The sequence below is a fragment of the Sturnira hondurensis genome, unplaced genomic scaffold (genome assembly GCF_014824575.4).
Source record: "Sturnira hondurensis isolate 20B ecotype Veracruz unplaced genomic scaffold, ASM1482457v3 Scaffold0018525, whole genome shotgun sequence".
NCBI lineage: Eukaryota > Metazoa > Chordata > Mammalia > Chiroptera > Phyllostomidae > Sturnira > Sturnira hondurensis.
This window is the reverse complement of record NW_028091156.1, coordinates 2649378-2673057: the sequence shown is the minus strand read 5'-3', so window position 1 is coordinate 2673057 and position 23680 is coordinate 2649378. Positions and strand designations below refer to the sequence as shown.

Genomic DNA, 23680 nt, shown 5'->3' with positions numbered 1-23680 from the left:
AAAAAAGGAATCCCTAGTGCCCGCCCTCACAGAGTTGTTCCCACAACTGAAATACGACAAATAAAATGCAGATCACATATAATGGAGACCTAGTAAATAAAGGTCCATTCCCTATTCCTCCCGTTCTGGAATCCGGGAAAGGTAGGACCCAGGCACCTAAAATCCACTACGGCCCCATGGTGCCGCCAGGCCCCGTTAGAACAGAGGTCCGGCCTCCTCTCTTTGTAAGGTCAGTGCCCACTCCCGCGCCAGGTTTAACCTGACCAGCGCCGTGAGCAGCCAGCAGGCCAGGTCCCTGCAAGCACCGGCTCCAGGCGGGGTCAGGCTCAGCGGCTGAACGCTGCGCAGCCGATGGGGCGGGGTCTGCGCCGGGGGGCGGGATCGGCCTCGGGGCGGGGTCTGGGCAGGGCCGGGGCGGGGCCTGTGTCGGGGCGGGGCCTGGGCGGGGTCTGCGCTGTCGCCGGGTCTTGGCTGGGCGCAGGGCCAGGCGCGTAAACACCCACCGAGAGTCGCGTAGGAGCAGGTGAGCCGGTGGGCAGGGAGGGCCCTGGGCGAGCGGACAGGGTCCGGTAGCTCGTAGGACAGAGACCTCGGGTAGATCGCGACCCGTGGACCAGGCCCTGCCCTTCTCGCGCCCCTTGCTGGGGCCTCTCGAGGTCCCTTCACCAGTTCCGGGGCGGCAGACCCTGCGCGCGCCGCAGACCCTGGGTGCCTGCGCGCGCCGCTGACCCAGCCTCTGCGGCTCGCGTGGGGGCGGGAGAGGGGAGGTGCCGGGACGGGCACTACCGAAGCCGGCCTGGAACTGGGTCTCGGAAGGAGTGCGGAGAGTGGCCCCCAGGCCTTGGGCCTTCTGTCGGGCGGGGTCATCCCGGCCTCCTGCTTCTCGCTGGGGTGGGCGCGGTGCGAGCTGTTAAAGGGCCAGGGCATTCAAAGGAGCAGTGCACGTGAGGCGCGAAGGCGTATGGACCGTGACATTTGTTCTTTCCTCCTGATTGGGACCTCCCTGACTCCCTGGGCACTGCTTGCTAGGATAGGAGGGGAGACGAGGTCGGGGTGGGAGTAGGGGGGCGGTCTTCCCGTGTGTATGAGAAACTAACCAGCAGGTCAGGACCTGGAGCGGGGAGACTTAGTGACCAGCCGCGTTTGACTGTTTTATTAGCATTTACAACCGTGGGGAGACTCCCAGAATCAAGCTTTTTGAAGGAACCTAAATAGTAGCTAGTTCCTAGCCCAAATTTTAGCGATGGAGAACCTCAGCCCACAGGGCTGAAGTGACTTTGTGCAAGGTCGCCCAGGTAGGTGAAAGCAGAGCCAGGCTGCCTCGCGTTCTGCTGCTCAGTCCTTGGACTTTGGCAGTTGGATGAAATGCTCCCGTGTATTGACTTAACATTTATTCTCTTTTCAAAGCATGAATTGTTGCTTGGTGGACCAACTGCCTCCCCATTTACAGGTGGAGAACCTGAGAGGCATTGCACCAGAAAAATTGCAGAGCCAACTTAACTCAAAATTGACATCCTGGGCAGCCAAGCGTGTGCTGAGGGTAACTTGATCAGGATAGACCCTGGCTTCCGTACGGATGCCCCTGACGTCTGCATAGTTCGTTCTGTAGACACCTGAGCTTCCGAGGCCTTCAGCCAAGACCTCGGGCAGAAATTAAAGGCTTTGGATAAGCTGCTGCAGGTGCGTGAGCCTCAGGTTCCCCTCTGTGTGAGTGTGGTTGTGTGGCAGTGGGCAGGCCTGTCAGTCGCTGTGTTTTCAGAACCCAGATGGTGAAGGGGCTGGGGAGACCGGCTCCAGCTCAGAGGTGCAGCCTCAGCCACGCATCAGGCAGGCAGGCAGGCTTCCTTGGTTCATGCCTTGCATGAACCTAGAAATGCATGAAGGGGCATTTAGGGCGGGGGCTGGAAGTGGGGGGCTTGGAGGAATGTTGCTACAGAGTGGGATGGAGGTGGTTTCACGGAAAATTCTATATCGTTTGGTGTTGAAGTACCTGGGCACCAGGTGTATAGTCTTAGTTGGTGCAAGTGTCAGAGACGAATGCCCTGTTTGCATCTGTTTGAGAAAGTGGAGGACAAGTTAGAGCCTGGGCAGAGGCTGCCACTTAGATGTGCCCAGAGGCCAGTGCAGGTTGTCACGCCTGTCACCATGCCCTCAGCTGTTCTCAGTACCGTTGTGCAAACACACCACTGACCTTGGCCTCTCTCTGACTTAATGATGATGATCATGACGTAGCATACCTTACTTGAGTTTGTTATATACAATAAAACCATTTAGTACAGTAGTTATCATAATTATCTTCAGAGCTTCAGTCATACTACAGTAGCTATGATTTCTACCCTCCTACAGAAGGGGAGACTGAGGTTCAGGGAGTTAAGCAACTTTTCCTGTGACATAGCTTTGGTGGCTGAGCACCAGGATTTGCTCCCAGCTGGCTTGTGCAAGAGTTTTCCCACAGTCACCCCCACCCGGGCCCCTGAACTACTCTCAGGGAATGTCTGTGTGGTGTCTGACTACCTGACAAAGCAGAGATAAAAGTGAAATGTATACACACACACATACATATATATACATATACTTCTTTTTTTTTTTTTTGAGAAACCAATGCAGTATGTGTAGGTGACATGCATGTTTCCACTAAAGGCATCTTTGGCTGGTGTTCATTCAGCTGTTGCTTTGACTTGAGGACTCTGTGTAGTTGGGGACTGGCAAGACAACCCATGTTTGCAAGTATTCCCACCTGTTCCCGGACTCCAGCAGTTGGGGGCAGGGCTTGGAAGAGGAATGTTAGGGCTCTGAGGCTGGCAAGGCCTCACGGCTGCCACTGGCCAGGGCCTGGAGGTTCTTGTCACCTTGAGCTGGCTGGCCTGAGGTGGATTTCAAGCTTTGTGTAATCAGTGCAGGCCTCCTGGTCTGGAAGGGGTGAGGACATCTTGCGAAATTCTGAGGAGAGAGCTCAATTCTGTCTGGCCTATTCACTGCCTAGGAGAATGGATTGCTCAGTCACCTTTGCCAAAATAGTCTTCTGGAGCATGAGAAGAGAAAATCAAAAGGATGCTAACCTTTCTGCCGTCCCTTAACCAGCAACTTGCTAGCTTTTTAAAAGTAATACGTGTTCTAAAAAAAACAAATGGACAAACTTACCATTGCATGGAGGGAAAAAAAGGTAATATGTGTTCATCCTGGGAAAATTCAGGCAATGTTTTTTAAAAAGCCCAGTAACCCTCAGCGCAGTGATAACCACTATTAGCAGGCATTTCCTTACCGCGCGGTAGGCCCATCCGTATGTAGTTATCTGTTAAAATACCAGAGGTAGGAAGCCGGAGAGGAAGTTCTGTGTCCCGTTTTTCCTGTTAGTGTTACGCCTTCAGAATTTTCCCTTTGTTGAGCGTTCTTGGAAAACCGGTTTTGATTGGTGCGTAGACCATCACTTACCGCACACGTGCCACAGCGGGCACGACTTTAGCAGGACTCTGTGATTGTGATGTTATTGTAATCCCTTTGACTTGACCGAGCGTAGCAGCGCCCTGCCCCTGTCCCATGCCCACACGTGGGCACTCTCCGTCCCTGTGCCACGCCTGCATTGGAACCACCCCCCCCTCCACCCCGGTGTGGAGCACCAGTAGCAGAGGGGCAGCAGGGGCTGGACTTGTGCGTGGTGGAGGAGAGAGACTGCTGAGTTTGCAAGGCGATGGGTGATCTGGTGAGTGTTTATAGTTCCCTGACCTTTGGTCTGTGTTTCGGAGAAGCTGGGTGTTAAAGAAAACACACATACCTGTCCATGGAAGAGGTATGTGCCTCACGAAGGTGGGCGTGCACCCAGAGAGCCCACGTGGTGTGCTGTGTGGGCCGCCTGCGTGACCATGGCCCTGGGCCACCCAGTGCATGGCTCTCACGGCTACTTGAGGGGGCGAGGAATAACTGTGGCTTTTGATCTTGGGACTTTCTTTTGTCCCTCCGGGCTTCTGTTCCTTTAACTATAAAATAGGGCACTGACTAGATGGCCTTTCATATCCTTGCCAGTTCTGACACTTGTCCTAGGGACATGCTCTTTAGTTTGATAAAGTGTTCCCGTTGCCAGAGTGCCGGGGGGCCTCAAGAAGGGCATCAGCAGGCTTCTGTTGTCCCCCTTCACTGTGTCCCTGTCTCTATTTCATCTTCGTTAGAACTGCTGTTACTTATTAAGCACCTGCTGTGTGCCAGGCACTTTACCCACGATCTCTAGTTTTTACAGCACTCTTGCAGGGTGTGCCTGTTTCGCTTTTTCCAGAAGAAGAAATGGGCCATGTGAAGCTAAATAAATGGTCTGAGGCCGTGCAGCCAGAGAGTGTGCGGCTGAAGCCTCCTCCCCCCTGTGCTGGGGAGAGCCATCCAGCAAGCGATGTCCACCTTGGTATGGGCTGAAGTAGATGGATAGGTAGAGGAAGGTCATCCAGGGCCAAACTCATAGAAGGCTGGGGCTGGGGACACAGACAGGGAAGGAAGCTGTGGGAATTTCTAAAGAAAATTCTGAGGGATTGTCCTCACCTCAGCAGACCCTTTCCTAGTAGAAGGGAAGACTGAGTTTCCCATGAGTCATGGGGCGCTGCCCGGTGTGACCACAGAAAGTGGCCCGTTTAAAACTTACACCACCCTCTTGAGGGAAATTGGTTCATTCAACGAGGCCTGCAAACAAACAAACAAACAAATGAAAAACAATCAAGTATTCGGGACCCAAACCTCTCTCCGCAGCCCTTAGTGTTGGTGGTAAGTTGCAGTAGCTGCCAAGTTGCTTTTGGAGCTGCAGTTTCCGTCTTTTTCCATAAGGCACCAGTGTTTACTGCGGCCTTTAAGAAATCTGTTTCCTACTGAGGTCCATTAGCCTTACATTTTAAGGTCAAAACATTTTGCATTTCTCTGAAATGGGAAAGAGGTTGAAAAAAACTGGGTCACCGGGTTTTTATAGTAATTGCAGGAAATGATGTGAGCAGGCTGGGAAATTCTCTGGGTCAGTGTCCCTTGGTTTGGGCCACTTCAGCACTTTGGTCCCTTTCAGCTGGTTGATGGGAGTGAGCAGTGGCTACTTGGGATGTTTGACTTCGCATCCTAGTCCAAGGCAGCTTGCAGCCCCCCTGCTTTGTTCCGGGAAGGGTTGCCGGAACAACAGTCTCATTTCCTGGACCCCGCTGCCCCCAGCAGCCCCTGTCTCTTCCTGCAGCCCCCTCAGAGAATGAATGGGGTGCTGGTTGCTATGTGGGTGACGGGACTTGACGTCGGTGATAGGAGAGTCACCCAGCCCCACCCCCACCAGCCTGTGAGTCAGCTTCCCTTGGGAGTTGACGTCACTCCTCTCTGAGGTGGACACACACCAAGCAGGTTGTTTATCTGCACAGATTTGGGTGGTGATTTTTGCCTCAGACACCATTAGGCTTCTGTTCCCACAGAGAAGCAAAGGCATACAGCCCAGCTGCGCTGTCCTCCTCCAGGCGCCAGGTAATGAGAGGGGCCGGAGAAGATGGCAGGTGGCGTCCTAAGCCCATCTGCTCCCCCTCCCCCCACCGTCCGGTGGGAGGGGGTTCAGGAGCGGCAGGGGAAAACCTGTCTAGATGTTGATACTCATGATGTCCCTTTAAAAAAACTAAAAGCTTTAAAAAAACCCGTACAAATGCAATCCATGTTTATTATAGAAGCTTTAGAAGTGCAGAAAAATATTAAATCAAAAATCATCCACAATCTTATGGTCCAAACCTTCAAACATCCTTTGAAGTTTTGTAATATTTTTAACCAGGCCTTTATACATACACACACATACACACATTATATATATATATTTTGAAATAAGGTGTTTTTAGTGGTCATATAATAAACCCCCTCAGATGACTCTATGAGAGGATAGAGGCAGTTCAGTCATTTCCACTTTTATTACAATCATAAATAAAAGGAACAAACATGTTTTTATGCAAATCTTGTGTTGTTTTCTTAGGCCCAATTCCAAGAAGTAGCATTTCAGGTTCAAAAGGTATTCATGTTTTAAAGCTTTTGAAAAGTTTTTACTGCCTTCCGGAAGGCCGGTCCCGTTCGTACCAGGGTGTCTGCGCCCCAGTGTTCTACACCCTCCTCTGTGGGGGACATTTCTTGGGGCCCCTCCTCCATGGGGGGCATTTCTTGGGGACCCTCCTCCGTGGGGGACATTTCTTGGGGCCCCTCCTCCATGGGGGGCATTTCTTGGGGACCTTTCCAGACTGTGAGCTCGCCATTCTGCTGCAGCGTTCTTGGTCTGAAAAGCTCAGCTCCTCTGTCCGCCTGCGCTCTGACCGGACACGGGGTATTCCGGAGAAAGGACTGCCCCACTGTCGCCCTCCGCCCCGATTTAGTGGGCAAGTGGCATGGGGCAGTGGGGGCACCAGGTGGGTGGGCCAGGCACCCGGCCCGGGGGCCAGGGAGGTGGACTGTAACCGGGCACTTGCAGTTCTGAGCTGGGGGCCCAGGCCGGAGCGTCTGGTTCCCTGGCAGGGGCCGCCCCCGGGAAGGTCTGCCACCAGTCTGAAAATCACCCAGAGACTGTCTCGAAATGCAGACCCCTGGCCCTTTGGTCGGACCGAGTGCCGGGATCTGCATGTTGGTTAAGCAGCCTAGTGAGGTCAAGATCTGACCACCCAGGTCCGAGGGTGGCCGTGAACCCGTCACTCTTCAGAGGCCGGCACTCCCGCCCCGCCCCTCCCAGACACCCTGAGGCCTGGGGTGACCAGAAGGAGGGAGGTTGTGACTCCATTATGAATTCACACCCCAAGCCTAACTGGCGGGCCAGGAAACAGCATTAGAAGAGCCACCTGTAGTTCCGTGCCCATCCGAGGCTCTGCTCCGGATGGAATGTTGTGATTCGGGGACGCTGATTTCGAGACAGTTCATCCGCACCTTAGTTCCAGGTGCCGCCCTTTGGTAAGAAGGAACTCACTCTTGCCAGAGTGAGTGACCAGGGAACTGTTGGGTTCCAGCGGGTATTTGTGTAGATTTTTATCTTGCAAGACCGAGCCTCACAGAGGAGGATTTGAAACTTTTGCCGATCTCCATTAGATGAAGGAACTCAAGCGATGAACTTCCTGAGTCTGCCCAGTGTGTTGGGGCTACGAAGCCGTGTCCCCCACATCGGGCTCCCTGGGTTAGACTGCTGGTTCCAGGACCTGGCCGCCAAGGAGCAGCCAGATCCACCTTCCTGTGGCCCAGGACCGAGCCTGGTCTCGGGGGTGTCAGCCGAGAATGGGAGCCCATGCACCCCCTGGAAAGTGCCGCCCCACTGACACCCTGCTGCACCCGGTTCACATCCTTCTTCTGTTCAGAGTCCTTCGCTGGCTCCCCACTGCCGGATGTGGCCCCCACTCCTCGGTTAGGCACCATGGCCTCCCTGGGATGGTCCACCCCACCTTTCCTACCCCACCTCCCACCACTGCCTCCCAGGTCTCCCGCTTCAGCCACGTCAGCTGGTCAGACATCGGCCCTGGTAGGTCCCCCCACCCAGTTAGGAGGTTACTTCTTTCCAAGATGTTCCTCCTCCTTCAGTCTCTGCAAGTGATTCCTTACCTGACCATTTGGGGTCCCTCTTACTCTTTGAGACCCCAGACATCTAATCCTGACAGCGGAGAGCCTGGTCCTCTCTCGATCTGAGCTCCAGAAGTGCAATGTCCCGCAGTCATCTCACTTGGCTTCCTGTTCTGTTGCTCTGGGGCTGTCTTATCCATCCTTAGCCCCGGGAGCTCATCCACTCCGGAAGTCCCCACGAGCTCAACGGGGAGCCTTGGGTAATGGGCCGGAGGCAGAGAGGTGGACAGAGAGGGGCAGGCTCTGCCCTGTGCCTGTGAGTCGGGGGACGGAATTGAAGTCCATGGGGGAATAATCCAGGCCACAGCCCTGAGTGCTGTCTTCAAAGAGTGACAGCCACAGACCCTGCTGGAAGGCAGCCGCTGTCTTGAAAGTGATAAATTATGTCTGTCCCTAGTGGCACGAAGCTCGGCCTCAGTGGTTTCCAGGAGGCAGCGATGGGAAGAGCCGGCCCTGGTGAGAGCTCAGCCGCCCCTGCCCAGGGTGTCGGCGGGACCGTCAGATCCGGCCGGGGTTGTCGGAAGCTCTTCCCAGCCCCTTTGGGCCGCACTGGCTTCTGTGTGGTGCTGTTGTGCTCACACACCTCTCAGGATGGCACAGTGGCCTCGGGACAGGCCCCCCTCCTGTGTGGTCCCTTCAGCCTGAGTCTTCCCGTGGGTCCTGCCTGGGCCGTGCTTTCCACGTGTGCAAACACTCGCCCCACATGGTCTCACTGCTCCCAAGCCTTCGGCTGCCACTTGTAGGCTCATGACTCACCTCCCTCCTGCACCGTGTACCCAGGCACGCAACCGCTGCCCAGATGCTTCTCCCTTTGACCCATAGACACCCGGGTTCCGGGACCAAATTCATGGTCTCCCCGCTGGGACAGCCGCCTCCCACCTGCCTCGTCCAACTCCCTGCCTGGCCTCGTCCTGGACTCTGGCCTTCGTTCGGTCCCCACCTCCTGTCCCCTTCTGGATCCTGTGCATCCGTCCTGCTGACACCTTGGGGGAGTCCTTTTCCCTTCTTTACTCTTTTTCAGTCCATGGTCAGACTGACATTTTTAAACACAGAGGTGATCCGCCTGTCACACTGTCCTTCCTGAGCAGGGGTGGGGGATGGTAGCGCACCATATAGCACCTTAACATGGCACAGGAGGCCCTTCGCACCTTACTGTCCCTCTCGGCAGTGCCAGGCCCTGACCGTGACTTTCATCATGCCCTTCCCTCCCCCCTGGAACAGTCTGTCTCCATCAGCAATGTCACCTCCTCTAGAAAACACTCCTGGCCTCAGGTCTGGTCCCTTTTTCATGCTTCTGTGCTGCTCAGTAGACGCCTGGATCATACCATTCGTCACAGTGGATGGTTTTTGTGTGTTTTTTACAGATACAAGTGTGTCCTGGCACAGTGTTGGAACGCCACGGTGCTCAGTGGGTATGTGTTGGCTGAATGGGTGAGGGTGCTGACAGTTTGGCGTGGCCCTGGCTTCTCTAGTGGGGCCTTTGGCCTCCTGGGGCCTGGATCTCCTAAGGCCAGTCCCTCTCGAGGCCGTCGCAGCCTCAGTGGTGGCTGCTGGGGACCATTGCTATACAGCAGGCATTCGACACAGTGTCCTGGTGGGTGGCTGCAGGGTAGGACACGTGTCCAGGTCTGAGAGCCTCCTCTAGCCAGCCACCCTCTCCTCCCTGCACTGCCTGTGCCACACGGGGAGACGGACGAGGTCGCCTGTGTTTATTTTCCCAGGTACTTCTGGAGGCCGGGCCATGCTCACGTTCATGGCCTCTGACAGTGAGGAAGAAGTGTGCAATGAGCGGACGTCCCTGATGTCAGCTGAGAGCCCCACACCATGCTCCTGCCAGCAGGAGGCCAGGCAGGGCCTGGAAGATGGAGAGAATGCTGCCCAGTGGGTAGGTCCCCGCCAGTGAGCTGAGGCCTCCAAACAGGCCCCCGGGATCCCTGTACCTGACAGGTGGAAACCAGATAGTCCCGGGTGTGGGGGGAGGGGAAAATAAAAGTGAGAATGGCCAGAAAGGTGGGCAGTTGCCATGGCAGAGCTCATGTCTGCTCTGTGAGGGCTCTGTAGTAGACTGCACATTCCCAGCCTACTACAGTGGACTGTTCAAGTTCAACTGCAGTGGACTGAGTTCAAGTTCAACTGCAGTGGACTGAGTCTCTGGACCCCAGCCCCTGCCCCTTAGATTTACCTCCCTAGTGCAGGCGCGTGAGAGTTGGTTTGGATGTGGGGACAGGTAACACACACTCAAGGGTGGCAGGAGGAACACTGCCAGAGGGGGAGAGACCCCTTCTGGCAGGTGGTAGACGTGGCGATCGAGAGATGGCTGTCCCTGAGTCACCTTAGACTTTTGAGCTAGGGATTCTGGCTGCTGTAGCAAAACTACCAAAGCCCGGTTGGCTTGCACATTGCACAGAAATTTAGTTCTCACTGTCTGGAGACCGGAAGCCCCAGACCAAGCAAGGTGCCAGCAGATCTGGTGTCCAGTGAGAGGCCACTTCCCTGGTTCACAGGTGGCTGTCTTCTCTGGGCCCTCACGTGGCGGAAGGGGTGAGCAAGCTCTCTGCAGTTCCTTTGATAAGGGTTCTAGCCCTGTTCACGGGGAATCTGCTCTCTGACCCACTCACCTCCCAAAGGCCCACCATTGTGATACCATCACAGTGGGGGTTAAATTGCAACACAGGAAATTTGCAGGGACACGTTCATTCAGTTCACACAGGAGAGGTGGGCCACACTGTGGTCTTGTCTCTGCCACCCAGAGGGCTGACAGTAACATTCTGAAGTGGTAGCTGTATTTGGGAGAGCCACCTAGCCAAGCCACCTCCCTCCTTATCAGGGCACAGCACTGTCTGAATTTGCATGCATCTCGTTCTTCGTTTTACCCAGGACAGTATTAAAAAATACCTTGCCACGTGGAACTTTCTCTTCCTGCCAGCCCAAATTCCCGGTGCTGAAGTTGGAGTTCATGTCTCCTGGGACGCTCTGTGCTCTCAGAGCAGGACCTCCCTACCTCAAGGCCGCCGCTCGGCCCCTCCTCGGCCTTTTCTTGGTAGTTTCTTCATCTTGTATCCCCGGGAGTGTTTGTGCATTCTAGCTGTTTCCATTCCTGTTCATTAACGGTTTGTTTCTTTTCCTTCTCAGCTGAGTATCTAGATCTAAATCTCTGCAGAGCGCCGACACCGAAGCACTAATCATTTTTTATTTCCATTTCATTTGGCTTTGTCTTTAGCTATTAATGGAATTGCCACGATTCCAAGACGGAAATCCTTACTGGTTCATTTACGCCAGTGTCTGGCAGCCGTCCCTGCGTCCTCCGTGGCTCGTTCCCTTTCTCTCCCTGCTTCCCGTAGGCCAGACTCTCCCAGGTGTTTGCTGCTGGGTTAGCCTTCCTGGTTCAGAGCGCACGTTTCGCATGCTTGATTTGGGGGGGGCAAAAGGTCAAAGTAATGTCTTTTTCTGCAAACTGCCAGTATCTTACTTATAATCAGAGACAGTCCCTGTGTATACCGATCAATCCAGTTTGCGATTTGTCAGCCAGGAGCGTTGACTCTCTTGCTTCCTCCTGTCACCTGGCCTGTCTCCTCCCAAATCAGTGTGGCCAGGTGAACAGAACTGAGTGGTGTCCTGAGCCCCTGTACTGAGGTAGGGGACAGCCAGCTCTTTAGATGTGCTCCAGACATTAGCCATTAAGCCAGGGGCCTGCAGACTACCTTCCTCTATGGCTGCCGTGGTCTCCCTGCATCTGCGGTCGTTAGCACCAACTCTGAATTTTCTCTGGTTGCCTTTGTACACTTTTCAAGTGCCCCGGAATTTCAAACATTCAAACTTCTTATTTCCTCTTCCAAAACACCCATGCCCTGCATCGGTCGGCCCCCTCGGGGGCATTTGGTGGCCCATACAGTGTGGTCTCCCACAGAGAAGCCAGGACAGCGAGGAGGACCACGAGGAGGACCCTGACCGCTACGTCTGCAGCGGGGTCCCCGGGCGGCTGCCGGGCCTGGAGGAGGAGCTGACCCTCAAATACGGGGCGAAGCATGTGATCATGCTCTTCGTGCCCGTGACTCTGTGCATGATCGTGGTGGTGGCCACCATCAAGTCCGTGCGCTTCTACACGGAGAAGAACGGGCAACTGTGAGTGGGGGCCGGGCAGGGCGGGGAGCGGGGCCGGGGCCAGGGAGAGGGCGGCAGGAAGGAGAGGGCTGATAACCAGGTTTCGGAGAATTAGGGAGCTGGTACACGTAGAGGCTTAGCGCAGCGCCACACTGCGGCCCGCTGGGCTTGCTGCTCTCGCCTGACGGGGCTGAGCACGGTGCTCCCAGTGCCGGGTCCCAGACGCCGCCGTGCCACCCGTCACTGCCTGACCTTGAACAAGTCGCTGAATGTAAACCGATGTGGCTGGACCAGGTTTCTCAGCTCCCCTCCAGCCTTGTGAGGGAGATTGTGTTTATTTTGGTAAAAAGAACACAGGCAGCAGCAGCAGCAGCAGCAGCAGCACAGAACATGAGAAGCTTCCTGCCCTCACCCCACCTCCCAGGGTTAATCACTGCCGAGTACTGCCCCCCATTTTTTTTTTTAATTTAAGCAGTTTTTGTTAAGTTTTGTTTTTTAAAGAAAGGAGCAGAGAGAGAAGGCCCTGTCCTCAGTGTAAGGGAGCGTATACTCTGCTGGGGACTCAGACAGCAGAGGTGAAAAGCGTTAAGAGAACTTGGGGACTTCGCAGGCAGCTCACTTCCGGCAGGCCAGGCTGGGCAGGGAGGCGCCACGGACTTGCCTTCCTGAACTGATTGCCTTGGGTGGGGTAGAAGTAGGGGCAAGTCCTAGGCTGGACGGGGCTGGTAGTGAGGGGGTATGGGAAATGGCCAGCTCTCCTGGCACCTCTGGGCCAGGTCTCATCAGTGTGGGGATGCAGGGCCTTCATGCCTGCATGCGGTCACCCGAGCCCTTTCCCAAGGTCACATCGGGTCCGGTCACCAGGCTGAGAGGTCAGGGGCCGGGAGATGGGCTCCAGCAGGGCAGGTGTTCCCAGGGCGCCCCCACCAGTGGTCCCAGGCTCCTTCAGGATGGAGGGCACCCAGGGCAGGCGGGGAAGGAACACCAAGGCCCTTGCCTTCGCCCTCAGCATCTACACGCCGTTCACCGAGAACACGCCCTCGGTGGGCCAGCGCCTCCTCAACTCCGTGCTCAACACGCTCATCATGATCAGCGTCATCGTGGTCATGACCGTCTTCCTGGTTGTGCTGTACAAGTACCGCTGCTACAAGGTGGGCGCCTGCCCTGCTTGCCGCCCGCCCGCCCCTCCTCCCGGCCGCCCCCCATGCGGGGCCGTCCATGCAGCAACCATTGGCTTAAAAAAAAATCAGAATCCCTTTTTTCATGCAGAACAGCCTCTGGTTTTTGGTATTCTTACCCGCCACTCCTGCCTCTGGCACCCAAGGCTCTTTTATTTGAAACTGACACATAACCCCACAGATTCGAGCTTCTCCCTGCCATGTTCAGTGTTACTTCTCATATTCAAAGTGAACTTTATCTTGCTTCTCCTCCTGAAGAAGTGAGGTGTTCTATTTCGGGCTCCCTTGACCCCATCCTTCCCCTCCAGGCTTATTTTTAGTTTCCCATTTCCCTTTAGGCCGGGGAAGTGCGGACGCCGTGTTAGGGTCTTCCAGTGCAGCCAGGCTGGGGGCCCCCCTGTGGCTGTGCGGTGGCCGCAGGAGGGGGTGCGGGAGTGGAGTCCTCCTGACCCAGGCCGCGGGCATTTTCCCCCGAGATACCGTAAGCTTTCAGATGTGGGTTCCAGGCTTTCCTCCCAAGGAGGGCTTTGAAGCCCCAGTGACTAAAAGGAAGTTCAAGTAGGCGTAACCTGCTTTAAATCCGATCACACACAGGCATGCGCAGCACCCTGTGTTCCGGCTGCCCCCATCTGTGCGGCAGGTAGAGGAAGATGGGGAGGCCCAGTCTAGAGCCCCTTCCCAGCTCGGGGGTGGGAGTGGGACTGAGCGGTGGGAGAGGCTGTCAGGAGGTGCCCGGGAGCTGAGGCCTGTCAGTAATTACATTTGTAAAATGATCCCTAGTGAGCGAAGTCGGGGTGGGTGGGCTGGGTGGTGGGAAGCAGAGGAGGGGGCGGCTTGTCTGGAGCAGGGGCTAGGGCACAAATGAGAGCCATGCACGGGGCGTGTGGGAAGCCTGCACTTCTGTGACCAATCCCAGGGACTGTTCAGTAAGGTTACTGGCAGGTCCCGTGACACTCAGGCGATGACAGGGGCCTTGGGCGGGTGGGGCTGGCTGGGACAAAAGAGCGTCAGCACCTCCCAAAGGCAGCCACACACAGCCTGGCGAAGGCCACCGGTTTCACTCCTGGTAGACCAACCAGGTCCTCCCGTGGCCCATGCTGGGTCTGTCCCCACAGTAAGGAGACCGGCGGGGGTGTCACCACTGTGCCACTGATGGCTGGCCAGGGGACTGGCTTAGGAACAGCCTTACCCTCGTCCGTGACCCTCCCGAGTCTGGCCCGGAGAGGAGCGTGCGCCAGCGCTCGGGTGGGGGGGGCTCCCTGTGTTGACTGTTCAGAAGCAGCTCCCTGAGAGCCTGTGCTGACCGCTCTGCCTACATCAGCTCCCTGGTGGGTGGGTCCCCGTCACTTCTTCCTGCCGGCTTGTGTCCTTCATGGCCCTTATCACACCCGCTGGCAGGTGCGCGTATCTGTTAGGCATCCCACTGCCCCCACACTGGAAGGTGGCTCGTGGGCAGAGCTGGCTTTCCCTCCAGAGCGCAGGCGCACCTGGCACGTCGGGGACACCCGGTGCACCCTTTCTGAGCGAGTGCTGGTCCGGGTGCTTAGACTTAAGGGCGGTTTGTCTCCTTTACACACCTGCTGGGTGACCTTCAGAGACCTTGAACTTCTCTGCCCTCTCCATCTGGGAAATGGGTGCTAGTCTCCTAGGAGCCCGACGCAGAACGGTTCCCAGAACCGGGGGGCCAGTGGTGCATGGGCCCACGGTGTGGTCACTCTGCCCGTTTCTCCGTCCAGTTCATCCACGGCTGGCTGATCATGTCCTCTCTGATGCTGCTGTTCCTCTTCACGTACATCTACCTCGGGTGAGTGGCAGCTGGTACGCAGCAGGGGCCTCGGGGGCCCTGGCACAAGTGACTGTAAAGGCCCTGGGTGGGGAAGGGCACCCCTTGGGCTCCGCACCCCCAAGCGTCTCTGCTCCAAGAGCCTGGCCCGCTTCCCACAGGCTGCCTTCGGACACTGGGGCGTGGGCTCCACGGTGGGCCACGCGTCTCTTCTCCCTAAGTTCACGCAGAGAGGCAGAGCCGGCGTGGAGAAGGTGCTCTGTGACCCTGAGGAGGGTAGAACCCCTCAAGATTTGCATTCTAATCTTGGGGCTTGGTCTGGGTTCCTCCTGGTATGTGGCAGAAGTGGGCTCTGTTGCCCTTGACTGGGGATGTCAGCCTGACCTGGGGGCTCGAAGAGACCAGAGAGACAGGAGAACACACCTTCCCAGGGGCCCAGGGCCCTCCAGGCTGTGCCAATGCGCGTTTACGTGAACCAGCCCAAGAATGAGACATCGGTTTCCTCCCCGCCTTGCTCCAGAAGCGATTCCACGTGGTTAGCTGAGGGCCTTGCTCCAGAAACGATTCCACGTGGTTAGCTGAGGGCCTTGCTCCAGAAGCGATTCCACGTGGTTAGCTGAGGGCTCATGGAAATGGGGAAGGGGACGCCAGTCAGTGGAACCAGAAGCTGGAAAAACCCAGTTGGGACTTGGCGGTTGGGGAGCAGGGCTGTTGAATTGCAGCGGGTCTGACTTCCCAACTGAGTGCCGCCCGCCCCTGCTGGGCTCCCGCAGGGAAGTGTTCAAGACCTACAACGTGGCCGTAGACCACCCCACGCTGTTGCTGACCGTCTGGAACTTCGGGGCGGTGGGCATGGTGTGCATTCACTGGAAGGGCCCCCTGGTGCTGCAGCAGGCCTACCTCATCATGATCAGCGCGCTCATGGCCTTGGTGTTCATCAAGTACCTCCCGGAGTGGTCCGCGTGGGTCATCCTGGGCGCCATCTCCGTGTATGGTGAGTGGGCACGGATGGGGCGAGGGCCTGGCAGTGGGCGGTGGGGTCAGTGTCTGGGGTCAAGTCCTCGCTGCTGCTGCTCCTGGGGGGCAGGCGCCAGAAAGGTCCCCTCCTCTCCCCGCGGGGCCTGGCTGGCCTTCCTCCCAAGAGGCTCGCCTTGGCACAGCCTGTGAGGTCCTGCAGCCTCGTGCCCGCTGGGGTGGGTGTCAGTGATGGCAGGTGTTTGCTGAGCACTCCCACTGTTGGCGCTCGACACGCTGTCAGTTTTGGGCCCAAATACCTGCACGGTACCTGCAAATAACGAGCATCCAAAGAGCGGGCCGCTCCTTCATTAGTATCGCGAGGTAGCTGCCGTCACCAGTGCTGTTTCTGTTTCTTCCACGTTAGGGCCCAGAGCAGTGGGACCTCAAGTTCACCTTCCTGCTCTGCACCCCAGCCCGTTCAGACTCCACAGACTGGGGCTGGAGACCCAGGGGTTGGGTGATGGGGCAGCAGGGTCTGCCCTGAGAGCCTCACAGTCAGGGCTCCAGGACACAGTGGCCCCGTCCACACCGGTGTTAAGAGGGCCGGCTCTCCTCTTTGGGGGTGGTTTGGGAATAAGTGTCTTTTTCACTTTACTTCCTCCCAGATCTCGTGGCTGTGCTGTGCCCCAAAGGGCCGCTGAGAATGCTGGTGGAGACTGCGCAGGAGAGAAACGAGCCCGTATTCCCTGCCCTGATATACTCATGTGAGTGGCCCCTGCACCTCCTCCCACGTGGGTCAGAGGCACCGAGGTGGGAGCCAGGGGCAGGTTCCTGGCCGTGGCTCTCGGGGTTGACTAGGACCAAAGGGAGGAGGCGGTGGCGTCCACCTTCCGGAGACGACAGCAGACACTACCTTCTGTCACACAGGACGAAGCTTGGAAAGTTAGAGCAGGAGGGGCCCCAGAGCTTTGCCTGCCCGGCCCCCAGTGGCAAGTGTGTGGTGGGCGCCGACCGCATTCCAAGAGCCCATGGCCACCGCTCAGCCCTCCATGGTTGGAGGTGCTTTGGAGAGGAGCTCTTCGAGGGCGGAGGGTGGGGGAGCCGGGCTCGCCTGCCCTTCATTGGGCTTCCTTCACGGCTGCATGGCTGGTTCAAGTGACATCTCTGAAAGGAAGGCACACGGGATGCCCCTGGGCTCGGGCCAGTGTGTAGGGGTTCGGGTTTATGTGTGCACTCAACAAACGTGTGTCAGCTGTCAGATCCCGCTTTGTGGCGGGCACTGGAGTTGCAGCTGGAGGCCAGGCCCACGTGGAGCCGGGTCTCCCAGAGCTCACAGCGCTGTGTTAGTAATGCCCTCCTGGCTGTTGCTGGTGGCGCTTAAGTGGAAAACGTGAACCTCTGGGGCTCAGCTGTGCGCAGGTGCCCTGGAGAAACAGTGCACGGAGCANCAGTGTGTAGGGGTTCGGGTTTATGTGTGCACTCAACAAACGTGTGTCAGCTGTCAGATCCGGGTCTCCCAGAGCTCACAGCGCTGTGTTAGTAATGCCCTCCTGGCTGTTGCTGGTGGCGCTTAAGTGGAAAACGTGAACCTCTGGGGCTCAGCTGTGCGCAGGGTGCCCTGGAGAAACAGTGCACGGAGCAGCTACACAGTTCTGGGTCGTCTCTAACAAATGAAGACCCGAGTGTGAAAGCGCAGGCCAGGCCTGCTCCAAGGAGCCACATCTGCAAAGACTGAGTTGGCGCCTGGACTCCCATTCGCCGTCTGTGTACTCGGTGGAGCTCACAGAGGGGAGGCGGTGACTAGACAGACAAGTGTGTAAATCGGGAGGCGACTGCTCTGTAGAAAGGACGCAGCGTAAGAGACCTGAGGACTGCAGGGTAGGGGGGGGCTGGTGTTCTGCAAAAGGAGGTCAAGGAAGCCCTTTGTCATAAGGTGGCATTTTCCTGCCTTAGGAGAATCAGGAGACAGAATTCCAGGCAGAAGGAACAGCAGCAAGTGCAAAGGCCCTGAGGTGGGCACAGGCCTGGTGTGCCCAGGGAGCACCCCGGGTCAGCAGGGGGAGGGGGCAGCTCCAGACCACCGCAGGCCCTGCAGGTTGTGGTGAGGACTTGGCTTTACTCCTGAGTGAGATGTGACACCCGTGGAAGATTTTGGGCTGACCTGGCTTGACATTTTCACAGGCTCACGCAGGTGGCTGAGTGGGGAACAAAGTGTATGGGCGTCAAGAGTGGGAGCCGGAGCCAGGTTTGGAGGCTGAGGCGTTGGGCTCTGGCTCGGGGGCAGCAGTGGAGGCAGGAAGACGTGGTTGCTTTCTGGAGGCATTTTGGAGGCAGAGTTGGCAACAGGAGCTGGTGGTGGGGACGTGACCTGAGAGCGGCAAGGGTGATGTCAGTGGTTTGGGAGCAACAACCCGGAGGATGGGTGGCAGCTGTTGAGAGCACCTGCGGCATGCTGAGTTTGAGCTGCTCACCGGACGTTCAGCTGGAGAGCTGGGATGCAGGTCCAGGGAGGTTCGGGCCGGAGCCAGAGAGCCGTGTTCGGGCCCGTGACCCAGTAGCTCCACTTCTGGGCAGGTCCCCGGGAGAATCGAAGCAGGGCCTGGATTCGTGGTTTTGTACAACCACGTGTGTAGCAGCGTTAGTCACAACAGCTGAGAGCTGGAAGCCGCCCACATGTCTGTTGGTGCACGAATGGATGAACAAAGTGTGTCTGTGCACACTGTGGATGGAATATTACTCAGTCTGAAAAAAGAAATGCTGGCATGTGCTACTTGGATGAGCCTTGAGGACATTGTGCTGAGTGGATTAAGCCAGTCACAAAAAGATAAATACTGTAGATTCCACTTACATGAGCCACCTAGAGTAAATTCACAGAGACAGAAAGTAGGACCGGGAGAGGGGACAGTGAGGCTTGTTCACTGGATACAGAGTTTCAGTGTTGCAAAATGAAAAAGGTCTGGAGATCTGTCTCACAAGGATGTGAATACACTTAGCACTATTAAAGTGAAGCTTAAAAATGGTTAAGATGATCCATTGTATGTTGTATATTTTGTTTTTTTTAACCACAATGAAACAAAACCACAATTAGTTCACCAAAGTGTTCACTATTACTACCTTTGTTTTTGTGAGGAGGCAAAATAGATAGGAAAAGAGTTGTCTGCCCACACCCGGTCAGTGAGCCTGGACCCCTCCCCCAACAGTCCCCTAACAGTGGGATGTATCGAGTACCGTGGAACTGAGGGTCCCGTGCAGGCTCCTGGGGACACCCGTTGGCCCACCCGCCTCGCGGGCCCAGGGGCAGCCACAGTTCGCCCTGCCTGAGGCCTGACCCTTGTCTCCTTCTCCAGCTGCCATGGTGTGGACAGTGGGCATGGCCAAGCTGGACCCCTCCTCCCAGGGAGCCCTTCAGCTCCCCTACGACCCAGAGATGGGTGAGTGTTGGGGGGCAGGGGGCTTCTCGTCCCTGGGGGCAGTTCCTCTCGTGCGCCCAGCTCTGCCTGGCCTGGCTTCTCCGGGAGACACTGGGTCTGGGTGGGCAGGAGAGAACCCCAAGCCCCGGCATCGTGGGGATCGAGAGGGGCACTTTGGTCCTCTGCCTCGGCCCCACTTCTCTCCTGTGGTCTGGAGAGCCTTGCTGTTTGTGTCGGGGCTGGTGGGTGAGGGCAGGGCGGCCCCTGAACTCCAGGGCGGCCTCTGACTAGCTGTCTGTCTCTCCCCCTTGTCCTCTTCCTCCGCCATGGTGGTGCTGGCCATCTGCTGTTACTGGACACCCAGAAGAAGATTCCTATGACAATTTTGGGGAGCCCTCATACCCTGAAGTCTTTGAGCACCCCCTGCCTGGCTACCCAGGGGAGGAGCTGGAGGAGGAGGAGGAAAGTAAGGTGCCCGTGTCCAGATGGTCTGTGTGGCCCCAGGGCAGGGGGCGGGGATGTGGCTCCCTGAGGTCTGGGGAGGGGGCTGTGAGGGAGACGTTCCTCTGTCATCGGAGATGGCCTTACAGAAGTCGAGGAGAGACCCGCAAAGGCCGTTCGGGTTGGCAGGCCCCGGGGACTTGCACATTCAGACTAGAGTGTGTATGTAACAGCATTCATTGAGTGCCTGTTGTGTGCCTGGCCCAGCGCGGCCCACCCTGACCGTGAACCCTGTGAGCCGGGGGCACTGTGCAGGAGACCCCGGGTGTGAAGTCGCACCAGTGGGGTTCCTGACTAGGTCCCTGGGGTCAGAGAGAGTCACCTGAGGAGTAACTCCTGAGCTGAACTCCCAGAGGGTCAGCCACAGCTGGGGACAGATAGCGCCTTGATCAGGGGAGCAGCGACACCTCTTATTTGGAGCCTGGAAGGGGGGAGAGTGGGGGGGTGGATGAGGCCAGCAGTGTCCTTGATCAGGCTTACCTGAGTTTTTGTCATATAAACATTTGTGGTGTCTTCGATAAACAAGATTACCCTGTACAAGTGTCCGGGACGGTTGTACTGACAGAAACAAATACGACAGCATTCTAGAAGCTCTTGTTGACTTTTCAGTTACAAATAAGCTAATAGCAAATATGTGTATCTGTTATTAAGGAGAACGGGTCTTCAGAGGACCTCTGGGTGTTGTCCATGTTCTTACAAGTAGTGAAATTGAATTTCCTAAAAAAACCTCCTAAGTCCAACTCAGCACTCAGTTGCACAACCTCCCACCAATCCTGGACAGTGTGTTTTGCTTGACTTTTTAAAAATTAAAGTAAGTGCCAAGCACCAGTTTGATCGGAGTTATCAGACATGCCAGCTTTTCACAGCCCAGACTGCAGGTCACTCGGTCTGCGGGTTTCCCCTTTTCCCGAGGCGGCCATTCCTTGTCCACAGGGGAGGCAGGCTGGTGGGCAAAGCAGCCCTGTCTGGCCTCCTGAGCGCCCCCGGACCATGTGCCCTGGGTCGCTGGCTGTCTGGCTGCTGTCTGCCTCCTCCGCAGCCCCCCTGGGGCCTCTGAGATGATGGACCCCCGTCTTCCCCACACAGGGGGTGTGAAGCTCGGCCTCGGAGACTTCATCTTCTACAGCGTGCTGGTGGGCAAGGCGGCGGCCACGGGCAGTGGGGATTGGAACACCACACTGGCTTGCTTTGTGGCCATCCTCATTGTAAGTGGGCCGTGGGGCCCATGACCCTGGGGGCACTTGCAGATGCTGTGGTCCTGGGGAGGGGCAGAAGACCTGGGGGCTGGGTGGGCTTTCCAGGGCCCTCAACGTGAGACTGAGGCACCCAGGAGGTTCTGGGTGTCAACAAGACGAGGGGCCCCGATGTCACTAAGCGCCCACGCCAGGGCGGCAAGGGCTCGGCCAGCTTGGTGAGCCTGTGTCATGGCACCTGAGATTCTTGGACGAGGAAGTCCGCTGAGGGCCTTGCGGGGGGGCACAGCGCTGGTGAGGGATGGGCCGCAGTGTGAATTCAGGTCCCCATCTCTGGGGCTGAGTGTGTTCCCTGTGCAGCACCCAGACACCTTGGGGGTCTCCTGGGGCTCAGGAGGGGAAGCCGAGTACTTTGAGCCTGCCAGTGAAATCTGGAGGTCCCTAGAGTCACATGACGCAGCCAGATCCGCGTAATGCAGGCGATGAACGATGTCTGCCCCTCGGTGGCAGGGGCTCTGAGTGGCGCACACTTGGGGCCCCGCCCCGTGGACCCCGGGCTGCACGTGGCACACAAGGCTGAGGCTCGGTCCTTTGGAGACGTGTCTGTCAAGGAAGGGTGGTGGGCCCAGGCGCCTCCCCCGGGCCTGTCTCAGCCGAAACCCTGCTCTCTCCAGGGACAGAGCAGGCACTCCGGTTCCCTGTCCCCACCCTGGACCACTGTTTGTGTCTCCAGGTGTGGGGACAGGGTCGGCCCCACTGCACCTGCTTCCGAGGGGAGGAGTCATGCGGCATCTTTGGTTCCCTTGTGTCCCCTGCTGAGACCCTTGCTGGCATTTCAGTTGAGCCCCTCCAGTTCTCCTACACACGTGTGTCCCTCTGAGGGTAGGCGTGCTGCCATCGGGTCATACGTGTCACCGCAGTAGCCAGTCAGGGAAGGTAGTCTGGTGGAGGCGGCAGCATCTGGGGTCAGGAGGCCAGCTTTCTGCTTCACCTGTTCATGGGTGTCCGGGGCTGTGATCCTGCAAGCCCCTGCCATGCTCCGGAGCCCAGGGACTAGGCCGTGGCTAGCTGCTCCCCTCCCCACCCGAACCGGTGATCACCACCCCCCTCCCCCGGTGTCCTGCAGGGTTTGTGTCTGACCCTCCTGCTGCTCGCGGTGTTCAAGAAGGCGCTGCCCGCCCTCCCCATCTCCATCACGTTCGGGCTCATCTTCTACTTCTCCACGGACAACCTGGTGCGCCCGTTCATGGACGCCTTGGCCTCCCGCCAGCTCTACATCTGAGGGGCGCGGCTCTGGGGCTGGACGCTGTAGACGACCGTAGCTGGACGCAGCTGTGTAGTTTTACACTCTAGTGCCATTCAAGACTTTTCGCTCCTTAGGAAAAAAAAATCAACGAGAATAAAAAAGTACCGGGTTCACTTGGGGAAGGAGAACCAGCCTCTTGGTGCTAGCCAGTCGGTCGCCAGGCGTGGCTCGCCCCTCCAGGAGCACACGCCTCGCCGACGGGAAGCGGGGAGGCCATCCGGGTGAGTGAAGGAGGGGGACGTGGTGGCGGGCGAGCGTGGAGAAGGCCGCCTGGGCACACCTCGAGCTGGAACGTTCCGACGGCCAAGATAAAAGGAAGGAGCGTGTGCCTACAGGACCGGAATTTCACGCCCAGGACAGCACCCAACGCCTGGGCATTCTGGCAGAAGAAGAAAAGTGCGTCTTCTCTGCTAGGGTTGTCCCCAGGGCTCTGTCTGTGATGTCCTTGTGATTCCATTGCCTTTAGAAACCAAGTCCCAATCTTGTTACAGCAGTTCCTCTGGGAAGTGGCGCGACATTAGCACCAATAAAGAGGCGAATCCTGGTGGAATGGCGGAGTCTGGTCTGTCTGTCGGTGTGGACCACGGCCCTGCATCTCACGGCCTCTCTGGGGATGGTGGGTCTCCAGGCACAGACACCAGATCGCCCAGTTACGCAGCAGAGGGGCCCAGCTGCCCCCTCCACCCCGGCAGTCGTTTCTTGGAAATGACTAAGGGAAGCTGTGCAGAGAGCTGTGAGGCCTGGTGGCTGATAGCTCGGCGTGTGCCAGGCTGTGTGTGCTGAGCACGTGCCCTGTGCTGGCTTCAGCTGTGCACGTTGCCGGAAGCCCTGCGAGGCAGTGGCCAGAGTGTAGAGTGAGTTTCCTCGACGTGCCAGCACGCGGCAGGGGCGAGGTGAAAGCCTGTGTTCAGAAACCCGCCCTCCTCCATTCCGTGGCCGTTTCTCTGGGTGCTGGGGTCCGGTGGGGACGGGCTGGCTTTTCCTTCCCTCAGGAGCATTCGTGCACCGCAAGGAGACTCTCTCGAGTGAACTCGCTCCTTGACGCAGTGCAGAGCCGGCCCCTGGGCCCATGGGAGCCAGCTGTCCCACTGCTGAAGAAATGCAGGTGCTGTGTCTGCGCTTCAGACGGTGGCTCTGTCTCCTTGTCCCAGAAACAGCGTGAGGGCCGCAGAGCTGGCTGTTGTCGTGAGAGGACTGAGAGAATTAGGTGCTTTGCTGGGTGACGGGAGGCCTCTTTCCCCTGGGCTACGGGTAGAAGAGCAGAGGTGACCTGAGAGGCGGGTGGGCCCAGTGGTGGCCTTTCGGAGCGCTGGCGGTCGAAAGCTGAAAGCTGAGAGCTGAAGCTGGCTGTGGCCAGCTCAGCCCGACACCCAGCTCGGCAGCATCCCAGTGGAGGTGGCTCAGGGCAGGGGGAGTTTTGAGAAGGCAAGGGCTGGCCCCGGACGGTGAAAACTCCCGAGAGAGTAAAAGGGGCGAAACGTGGGGGGAAGCTCACTGGATGTGGCAGAGTTTCTCGGTGCGGGGCTTCCAGAGACGAGGTTTGACAAGTGTTTGCATTTGTTGGGCTGCAGGAGTTCTTTTCAAAGGCCCAGCCAGGGTGCCGGGGGTGGGGGCCACACTCCACATAAAGCAGAAGGTGGGGTCCCTTATCTAAGCCGACCGGCCATCAGGGACAGAGA

At 57.4% G+C, this 23680-nt stretch overlaps 1 protein-coding gene across 3 annotated transcripts; it reads left to right on the top strand.

Annotated features, from left to right (window-relative positions):
* Window positions 1-439: 439 nt before the first annotated feature.
* On the top strand, window positions 440-22551 carry PSEN2 (presenilin 2). 3 transcript variants are annotated; one of them, XM_037069385.1, is made up of 12 exons: window positions 440-523; window positions 8937-8984; window positions 9294-9457; window positions 11480-11694; window positions 12683-12824; window positions 14588-14655; window positions 15408-15628; window positions 16257-16355; window positions 18939-19022; window positions 19366-19467; window positions 20589-20707; window positions 21822-22551. In XM_037069385.1, the coding sequence occupies exons 3-12, from the start codon at window positions 9314-9316 to the stop codon at window positions 21975-21977; spliced, it is 1350 nt and encodes a 449-aa protein (XP_036925280.1). In that variant the 5' UTR covers window positions 440-523; window positions 8937-8984; window positions 9294-9313; the 3' UTR covers window positions 21978-22551. The 3 variants fall into 3 exon arrangements, with proteins under 3 accessions (XP_036925280.1, XP_036925281.1, XP_036925279.1); XM_037069386.1 differs by lacking the exon at window positions 8937-8984 and adding an exon at window positions 1451-1680; XM_037069384.1 differs by lacking the exon at window positions 8937-8984.
* The last annotated feature ends 1129 nt before the right edge of the window (window positions 22552-23680 follow it).